The sequence below is a fragment of the Mytilus edulis genome, chromosome 5 (assembly GCF_963676685.1).
Source record: "Mytilus edulis chromosome 5, xbMytEdul2.2, whole genome shotgun sequence".
NCBI lineage: Eukaryota > Metazoa > Mollusca > Bivalvia > Mytilida > Mytilidae > Mytilus > Mytilus edulis.
The window spans coordinates 59,839,528-59,850,515 of record NC_092348.1 but is presented as its reverse complement, the minus strand read 5'-3'; the positions used below and the strand labels follow the sequence as shown (position 1 = coordinate 59,850,515).

The 10,988-nt window shown below is 33.3% G+C and overlaps 1 protein-coding gene across 1 annotated transcript; it reads right to left on the bottom strand.

Annotated features, from left to right (window-relative positions):
• Positions 1–395: 395 nt before the first annotated feature.
• Positions 396–8,635, bottom strand: LOC139524097 (sodium-dependent phosphate transport protein 2B-like). Its single transcript, XM_071318665.1, has 8 exons — positions 8,500–8,635; positions 7,374–7,502; positions 6,504–6,647; positions 5,764–6,071; positions 5,069–5,198; positions 4,309–4,440; positions 3,252–3,476; positions 396–2,615 (listed from the first exon to the last, which is right to left on the bottom strand). Exons 2-8 carry the CDS (start codon positions 7,498–7,500, stop codon positions 1,966–1,968), a joined length of 1,716 nt encoding a protein of 571 aa, XP_071174766.1. The 5' UTR covers positions 7,501–7,502; positions 8,500–8,635; the 3' UTR covers positions 396–1,965.
• Positions 8,636–10,988: the final 2,353 nt, after the last annotated feature.

Sequence of the window (10,988 nt, the reverse complement as noted above, 5' to 3'; positions counted from 1 at the left end):
TGTCTAAGCAGTTTAAATTTGCCTGTAAAACAGGTTGTCATCGATTTGAGAGTCAAAAAATGTTGTGCAATACCCGATTCCATATATCACTACATCACCTGCTTAAACGAATGATAAAGAACTGCTTTTGAATTTTGTAACTTAGATGTACTGTGAGGTCATTTAATAGCAATTCAATAATGTGTATCAATGCTTTTTTCACAAAAATCCATATGATAAATTATTGTACAAGTTATAAGTGATTTTGTGCCCGTTTTTGTACAAATTGTAATTTGTACAAGCACTTTTTGTACAAATTACAATTTGTACAAAGTCAAAATACAAATTATAATTTGTACAATATTTTTGTACAAATTATAATTTGTACAAAATGATAACTTGTACACAACATATAGACTGATCAATAAATCGTTCAGACATATATTGACAAGATGGTATTATAAATATATATATATTGCCGCATTACCAGGAGAAATGTACAAAGAGTCAGATATATGATGCCCTAGTTTCGTCATGAAAACAAAATTGAAATTAAATATTTCACCACCATATGGTCATAATGGAGATAATGATAATCATTTACGATTTTCATGATAAACACGACTATCTCTGTTTCATTGACGACTTAACGGAGTATAATCTCTAGGATTTTGAGAGTCCATGCACCAGCAGTGCAATCAATGTAATAGAAATGAACAAAAATTCTACAAAACTATAACCGACTCACGTTATCATGAACTCATTTAAGTCAAAATTCTAGATAACCCGAACAGAGTATGTGGATCCTCAACCGAAATAAGTATACATATTTTCTCCTTACATCTCGAATTTTTAGCTTGATTTCTTTAATCCTAAGTGATTCGACATAACGAGAGTTATCTCTACTACCCAAGTGCAAGTTGTATTTCAATTTATATCGTTATAATTCTTATATGATTTGCAATATTAGTAAATACGTTGATATGATTGGTCGAGAGAACTTCCGGTAGTTGAGCTTGACTTTTTTTTTTTTCGATAGACGACGCTGACCGAACTTCTTTTCGTAACCAATGTAAACAAGATAACAGTAGTAATAACACCGACGTTACCAAATTTATTTTCACTGCACGCAAGGACGTATATTAGAAGGATAGGAAACTCCCGACACCGTCTTGATAAAATCCGAGAAGTGCCGCGAATCGCGAGAAAACACGAGATCTGCAGAAAGCTTCAGCGGGAACCGCCGCTTCGAGATTTCTCCATCAATTTGTTAGTTATACGTTCTTGCTGCACGTTAATCATTAAATAAAATAATACACAACATTCGTTTGAATGTTAATAAGAGTTTTTGCAGTTTACTTTTTATCAGATAGTAAATCAGTTTCATAGAGTACATATTTTTGCGTTACCCAACAAATATATTCATGCGCTAGACCTTTTCAATGACATTGACCTATTCAATGACATAAATGTGACACACAATTTACGTGTGATAGAGGTAATGAGTGTGGAAAACTATATTCCCGATCTCCAATTTTAAACATATCATAAAAGGACTTTTATTTGTTTGTGAGTGAATTGGTCGAGTTAATACACCAATAAATTCCCTTAAAAAGGCATTTAATCCTTTAACATATTGCATAAATGCTATCAAGAAAGTAGATTCAAAAGGTATATTTTATAATATCAATATTTAGATATAGGAAGATGTGGTATGAGTGCCAATAAGACAACTCTCCATCCAAGTAACAATTTATAAAAGTAAACCATTATAGTTCAAGGTACGGTCTTCAACGCGGAGCCTTGGCTCACAACTAACAGAAAGCCATAAAGTCCCCAAAAATACTAGTGTGCAACAATTCAAACGACAAAACCAGCAGTGTAATCTATATAAAAACGTTCATATTTCAACCACGTACGTATACAACAAACAAAACAGAAAATGCTGTGATGTTGTTAACGTTTTCATAAATGTACGTGTTCAAATTACAAAATTGTGAATGCTTTGTTATTGGAACCTTTTTCGGACATGTCTGTTTCCTTTTCTTGGTTTCTACAGCATACGAATATTCCAATTACACTGGAAATTAGCTTGTCAATTGGTTTTAAGGAACGAAAACACAATGGCAAAAAGTCCCAATTCCTCAAACAACTTGGCAGCCTGCTGCGGCAATACTTTTGTGCAATGTTTATGACAATAAGGCACACTAAGAATAATAGTATAATTGAACCGACAACAGCAAAAGGTACCGTTCCTGCTAATGATAACACAAAAATCAATCCCGGAAGGGCAACGAAAACAAGTATTAAATAGCAGATCGGAAACCATCGATACTTTGCTGTAATATTACCCAGGCCTTTAGCTAAGTTTATTGGTGCCTTTCTTGTAATTGGAATCGGATAAAACAAAAGAACTCCGGAAATGTTGAAAAATAAATGACAGAGTGCAACTTGGAGAGCATTCGGTATCGCTTTTGCCGGATTGGCTAATGCAGCTAATATGCCTGTCAGACAAGTTCCGATATTAGCACCAAGAGTCAAAGGAAGCATACGATCAAGGGAAACAACTCCAACACCAACCAACGGGGTAAGTATAGATGTAAACACGGAGCTACTCTGGATAATCATCGTTGTTCCTGTAAAATAGTTAAAAAAAAATATAATCGTATAAAAAGGTTAGCATGTTAGCATATTTTAGAACACTTTTCTGAATAATTCGTTCATCGCTTTGAAGTCAACAAGATTTAAACCGACGTGGTACGCGTCAAAAACCGACATACATTTTGGATCAAAACGGCGGGGGCATGAACATATTAGCAGTAATTAATTATCTTATAATTGCCGATTAAAAAATGCACGTCTATGCTATATGGTCTCATTTGCAATCTTCCAACATCTCTTTATTTTATACCTATCAAAAACTGAGAAAAACAATTTTGCAAGATTTCAGGACTATATATTTAGATTGATAAGGTGGTATCTAAAACTACAGGGAGATAAGTACTGTAAAACCAGCTAAAAAAATAATCACGTTGTATGGTTAAGGAACTATTAAGGTTCTCAATGATCAAAATTAGTGTTTATCTAACCTATTTTTCGATAAAATGCTTGGTTCAAATTTTTGTCAAAGAGTCAAAGTAAATATTTTGTTAAAATGTTATGAAATTTAAACGGTACCACCTTAAACAAGAAATCCATAGATGCACAGTTATATTATCAATTTAATTATAATAACATGTATCTGTATAATACACTAACGTAATTTTACAAACCTGTTCCTATAAGGATAGCAACATATCCAGTAAGATATTTGAACAACCCTGGAAAATCAGAATTGATGAACTTTTTTACGACTTTGGCTACAGATCCTTTAAGCAGTGAATTCAAGAGTTTGACCATAAATATCAGTGCCACAGCAATAACAAAGAGAGATATTACAAGAAGTAATGCTCCAATGGTTGAATCTGATAGATCCGTCTGAGCAAACAAGTTATGACCTACATGAAAAAGAAAATATAAATTATCACCAGTCTAACCATATTTGGCTGATAAGTTTGAAATATGCAAAAATAAAATATATTAGTACATGAATTTATTGTCCAAAGAAGAAGTTTTGTTTAGAAAATCTAAAAAGCACTAACTCGAAAGACATTAAATAATTCGTTTGATTTTTGCTTAATCGAAATCCAGTTGTAGTTATTTCAAGCTTGTTCAGGATGAGAAATCATTGCTTGTGGGTGTTTTTTTTACTGTGCAGAAAGCGTGGTTTCATCTACAGAAGGCATCGAAGTAAATGTCCCCATTCTGACCGTACGTTTCTGTGACTTTATAAATCACACACATACAGTTAATGGACGCACGAGTTTTATTGCAGGTCGGAAAAAGACCAAAGTGTCCATATTTCTAACTACCAGTTACCCTTGGTGTTTACAGTAACTCGAATGCATATATATTTACAATTTGTGTATCTCCTTACCGTTGCCATCTTTTAAATTGAAATTAGTTTATAGGATACAACTAACTTTCTTATCGTGACCAGACTTAGGTCTTTTCAGAGCGTCTCGATGTGGTTTGCAAAATAAATAATAATGGGCCAATATTGCAAAAAATTAGGTAAAAATATTAAAGAATGGAAAAAAACGGCTTCAACAAATAAAGAACAGAGAATAATGTGGTACTTTAATATAAAGAATTATTGGCAAACTATAGAATAGGGAAAAATTGCCTCAAATATGAAAGAAAACAGAAATGAAGGGCCTTTTCAAGACTCTGTATGAATGGTTGGAGGGAGGTACTTTTAAGGTTAAACTATTATAACGTATTACTTACATCTTTCTACATTTATCTTCTTTATTAGTGTCTCATTTGTTTCCCATTTAATGAAAGACGTGTTACTGTTAGCCATTATTCCTAAAGTGTATCTAGTTCCCGCTGTTTCTAGCTGTTCAATTAATGTAGAATCTAAATGAGTTAAGGTACCAGAAGAAAGTCAATTAAATCATACTGACCAAATCATTAAATAAGATATAAACAAGGGTTTTGTATGTTCTTCATGGTTTTTTTTTTTTGCGCCTGTCCAAAGTGAGGAACCTCTAGCCTTTGTTAGTCTTGTGTTCTTTTAGATTTTGGTTCATTTTTATGTTTTTCAGTTTAGCGCAGTCCCATGTCGCTGAACTATAGTATACATTATCATTTAGAGCTTGAGTATGTTTATAGAGGCTGCAAATAAGTCATAATAAAAAGGTTAAGCGGTACTGTTGAAGCGTGCAAATGGGTTTATCTATCCTCCATTTGCCTGCAATGTGATAGATGAACCGAAAATGGTTAAACAACAACTCTGATCATATTTTTGCGCTTTATATTAATATCTTTTTTAGTGTGAAATCCGTCATCTTGTTGAATTTTTCATTGATATCAACCAGTACTTTTTTCCCACTCTCATATTTAGTCAAAACTAGTGTATTTTCGTCAATTGGTCTCTGGTGGATAATTGTCTGATTGGCAATCACACAAAATATATTCATGCTTTTTTTTTTAACATGAAGCCCCCTTGTGACGCAATTATACACAATTGAAAAAAAATACTTACTGTACTCTTCATGGTGACTCACAGTACTGTTGTACGGGATATGTACAGACTTACACCATCTTTTTAATACTGAACCCTCTTCGGCACCCTCTTTGTTCAATGCTATATTTGTAATTACGTGTTTGTCCACCTATATTTAATATAAAAAGTATCAGTTCGAACAGGTTAATCTTAATACGCTAAAGCGATATGTTGTGCGTGTGATTGATTTGGCTTGGCTTTACGTACAGTGGCAAACATTTCATTCGAATGAGAACAATTATTCAAAAAGTTTTTCGACCGAGTCGAAAGTTGAAAAATTAGACTGCTACTGGAAAATTAGAGTACAAAAATGTAATTATGTTGAATGTGGTTCTAGCGTCTGCGACGCCATATATATATACATGACCATGTATAATACATGATTGCTCAGAACATATTCATTTAAATGTAACTACTTGGGAAAAACAACGCAATATTACAATATAAAATAATGGAAAACAATCAAATTAAGTTTGCACAAGAGAACCTGTTCCAGGACAGGCAAGACAAAACAAACTACTGAACAGCTCGGTTAGATAAAATTTAACTCTTCGCTGTGATCCAATATCAATAATTCAAGTTGTTCATTATTGTTGTCGTTTTAAAACCTTTCATCGTTTTAAGAAAATGATTTCATTGTGATTGAATTGTACTTTTCAAAGAGCAATAGTTACCTTAACAATAAGACCAGTAAATGGTTTTGTAATAACTTTCAGCAAATCTTTCTTCTTTCCAGATTTCGAAAGCTCTAAACTTCGCACAATAGCTCCCGTTAAATGATATAGGTAGTGAACAGTCGATTCAATAGGAAGCAATACAATAACAGTCAACCAGTTAAACATATCGTGTACTGTTGCGCCGCCAAAAGCCTTTCGGAATACCTCTCTGTCACTAGATTGTGCCAATGAAACAAGGGTATTTGTCACTGATGTTCCGATATTTGCTCCCATTACCATTGGTATGGCGGTTTTTATTGGAATTACTGAAACGATAAGAAAACAATATTTATTCTACTAGGTTCAAATATTTTGTTTGTTTTAAATTTCAGGGTTCATTTCCGTATAATTGATAACTTAGAAAGCACCATTTAACTTGAAAAATGGGTGAGGGGGTGGGGTATGATTTTTTGTCTGAGTCAGAAAAGTTTTACACCGCTATCAATAAAATTATTGTTTTCAATATCTAACATTGTCAGGTATGGGGGAAATCGGGATTCAGTACATTATTATTTTTCATCTGCTTGGCCAGATATTTTTTTCCATCAAATTTGGGATCAGAATATTTTTTAGAAAAAAAAACCCATAACCCTCCCTTGAAGTGAAATGGTTGTTCCCTTACAAAAAAATGCATGCATGGTTCCCATCTGTTACATTGCAATTTATATCTACAAAAATATGATAATATATTTACTTACTTTCAGACCCTACCATTGTGATTATTATCGATGTCGTAGTTGAAGAACTTTGTAAAAGAACTGTCACCAATACACCGATCATAAGTCCAGCGACAGGATTCGTTAGTATGTCGTTTTCTCGGAAAACTTTTCCAGCAGCTTTACCTATAAGAATGAAAATTTAAAAATATAAACAATGAAATGCAAAGGTTTTCGACAAGCTACACATATACTGCTATGAAAAAATTGAAACAACTTGAATAGTTAAATATTGCTACAGAAGAAAATCGAAATTTTATCGTCAATAGCAGCCTTTCACATAAGTTTTTTTCCCTCTAAACTCCTTTTCTAAAGTAAATTTAACCTTTGCCATTCGTACTAGTGGATGTGTTTTGCTTTAGGAAATTCGTTGATACGGTATTTCTAGTGTTTGTTTTATCCGATTTTGATCCGTGTTTATTTTTTCAATGACTGCGGTCTTTAAGAGTTTTAGAGTCATTTTTGTACGATCTTCAATGTACATCTGCCATTCCATTATCTGAGAACCAAAAGGGGCGAGTTAAGAGGTCTTAACATTATCTAATGCCGTCACATGTTTTCATATGTTTTTCTCTAGTCAGGAACTTTCTGGTTGTATTATCTTAGCATTTTCTACAAGGCTATATCATTTTCTTTCTCGCTATCACTTTTATACAATCTGAGGACCAAAACCCACGAGGATTGCAATGTCATTATTTCTATTAGAAAATTTACATTAAAAAATATATCAGATCTTAGATCTTAGATTACAAATCATAACAGAGTAAGACATTTTAATAAGGACTAACAAAGCGTTTTCATTCTTTTAAAAAAAAGAAATAACATTTGAATTTTAGATTTATAATACATTACCTCCGACTAACTTGAAGGCATTACTAAGGAACCCAAGTGCACATATGAAGAGGTATAAAAATCCAAAGATGAGAATAATCTTCAACAGCACAGTTATTAGATAAATAAATCTGTTACATACTGTCATATCTGAAACAAACAAACAAACAACAAACATCAATGTCAAATTACTGCAAGATAAATGTGCAATACATAGTAGATGAAAGTTAGAAATATTATACAGAAGAATTAATATCAAATATTCGCATATGATGCATATTTCGTGAACAAAAATAAGCATTTCTGGAAACTTTGAATTTCCTCTGGCATTATATATGAGTGAAAAAAGTGTGGGAGCAGAATAAATAAGTGTTATAATATAAATGGACAACTCGTCTCCGGTCATCTTTGACAGAAGGATTTCATACTTATTATCTGAAAATTTGCAATCGAAATATATTGTTTGATTATAAATACTGAGGCAGTTCTTTCTGGACGAAATGTTCCCTTGAGACTAGCAAACCACCAAAAACAGCACTGACCAAGTTGTTATGATGTAAACAAAGGTCTGTTTGGCTATCTGATTACGGATGCGATTTATTTTAAATTTCTGCTCGATTTGGCATTCCAATTATTTTGTATCAAGCGCCACCGATGAGACTTTAAAATATGTAGGCGATACACATGTCTCAGTTCTAAATCTGGTATTTATGAAGAGTTATTTTCAAATGTATCAGTGTTTAAATGACAAAGTTTATTCTACTTTAATTTGTCGTGTTTTTGTAAGTTATTTTTTACAATATTTCTGTTCTTTTCGTGCATTTCATTTGAAATCCAAAAATGACTCAAGTCAAGAACTTTCTATTATAAGCATAAGAAAAAAAGACATTGCTAATGTGTACTAACCATGATCACAAATACGGGTGCCACTAGTTAAGCATGGTATGATTACTTTTTGAGTGCACAAGTGATCAGTTCGTGGTGCCAATTCTTTAGTTTTCTGTGTGCAGTGTGGTAGGGACTGATTTATCTTTTATTTTGTACTTCGTTTTTTATCATGGCGTTGAAAGTTTATCTTTTAATATGTAATTTTACTAAAACAAAAAAAAATCCCCGTACCATCTATTTATCTCATAAAAAGACTGACCTTTCCAGTTCACTCCATCATCAGTTTCTTTTGTGCTGATCGCCCACGGGTCAAATTCTTGACTATCTTCCTTTTCATGGTTTTTAAAAGCATTCTTTTTTGAAATAACTGTTTTATCTGTAGCTGTCGTGTCTGAAACCTTTTATTAAAGAAAAAGTAATCTATTAATGTAATAAACATAAGAATCTGCTTACATGACTAATGAAAAACTAATGGATTCAGTTTGTTATCTCACTAATGCCAACTAGTTTGTGATAGGATCGTACTTTTTGACTGGTGTCTGACATCTCTCTGACGAATCCGTATGTGTCCTGTTGCAAGGCACAATAGGGCTCTTCACGGTTAGTTCGGCCATATTGGAAAGGGGCAGATTTTTTTGAAAGAGGCGGAAAAAGTATGAAAGTATTGGAAATCCTATGCATGTTTCCAAGCAACTCTTAAGTTTTAATGATGTTTTCCCGTATTTTTCACACCATTTTACCTCCATTATGAAAATCTGCCCCCTATCCAATATGGCCGAACTAACCGTGAAGAGCCCTATTTCTACTCACATCGAACATATTAACCTCATTTTCCTATGGCAATGAGATATTTCCCCTTCATTCCGGTAAAGCTACCGTTCAATACCTACCTATTCTATTACTTGTAATGGGTAATGTATTCGTCCTGAAGGTGCGTGATATATTCGCCACTGGACAGTATGCAAACAACAATGTATCATTGTAGCTTCAATATTTTATGACCTTTGACAGGAGGAAAACGTTTCACATGCATGCTGTACACTACCTTTCTTCATTTGCATGTTAATGCAGAACTATGAAGCAATTAAGTTATTGTGTATGTGATTACCATCCTCCAACCAATCAAAATGTAGAAATCTTATAGCTGCTTTATACATAAATTATTCCTTAGATGAAAAATAAAGAAATGTCAAAATAACAACCACTCTGTGTAAGAGGTAAAACACTTTAAACTTAAAACTCAAGACAATTAAAAATAATTTATTTTTAAATAACAGAAATTCGTTAGCCTTAAATCATGACCTGAAAGGTTATTGTAATAGGATTGTTGCTTCGCACAAAATTAAGGTTACAACTCCCTCAGGCAACTTGACATGTACTGGTGTTTGCTTATGTTTCAATTTATTGTCCATGCTGAAAAGTTATGTGTCACGGAGGGTCTTTTTTTGGGGTCTTAAAATAACCTGATCTAAGTTCCATACTGTGAAGATAAGTTCTAACCTCTCATTAGAACTGTCAGAATAATTTGTCATAGAACTGTTCTAAACTGTCCTAGAACAGTTTTTCCCAGAACAGTTCTACCCAAGAACTATTCTAAGTAGAACTATCAGAAACAGTTCTAGGTAGAACTGACATAATCAGTTCTAGGTAGAACTGACATAATCAGTTCTAGGTAGAACTGTCAAGAACAGTTCTAGGGTATAACTGTCTAAAACTGTTCTAGGTAGAACTGTCTAAATCAGTTCTAGTCGAAAAACTGTCAGCAGAACTGACCAAAACAGTTCTAGCCATTGAACTGTCAGCAGAACTGAATTAAACTGTTCTAGCCGTCAAACTGTCAGTATAACTGTCTAAAACTATTCTAGGTAGAACTGTCTAATTATAAAAAAGAAGATGTGGTAAGATTGCCAATGAGACAACCGTCCACAAGAGACCAAAATGACACAGAAAGTAACAGCTATAGGTCACCGTACGGCCTTCAACAATAAGCAAAGCCCAAACCGCATAGTCAGCTATAAAAGGCCCCGAAATGACAATGTAAAACAATTCAAACGAGAAAACTAACAGCCTTATTCATATAAAAAAAAATGAACGAAAAACAAATATGTAGCACATAAACAAACGACAACCACTGAATTACAGGCTCCTGACTTTGGACAGGCACATACTAAGTCAATTATAGTCGTAGAACTGTCAGCAGAACTGACCAAATCAGTTCAAGCAGTAGATCTGACCAAAACTGTCAGATTGTAGAACAGTTCTAAAATAAGGCCCTGCAGTTAGAGCATCTCACTGGTTACCATTCAGTTTAATATATTTTTAATATATATTATAGTCTTTTGACTGATTTATATTTAAGACAAAGAGTTAATTCTTAAAACTATTCTATGGATAGAACTGACTAAATCAGTTCTAGCCGTATAACTGACCAAATCAGTCCTAATCGTAGAACTATTCTAAAAGATTTGGTCAGTTCATAGGGTAGAACTTTCGGGATCAGTTCTAGGTAGAACTGTCTAAATCAGTTCTAGGTAGAACTGACCAAATCGGTTCTAGTTTAAAACTGTTCTAGCTAGAACTGTTTAAAAGGTGTCAGGATGACACTTTTACACACTGTCCTGGAACAGTTCTACTGACAGATTCCGACAGATTTTAGGGAGGTTAGAAGTGATCTGTAGGTTTGTTGGTGGAATATATAATTAATATAGAAGCAATATACTAGCAACGATTTTTAATGATATACTAGAC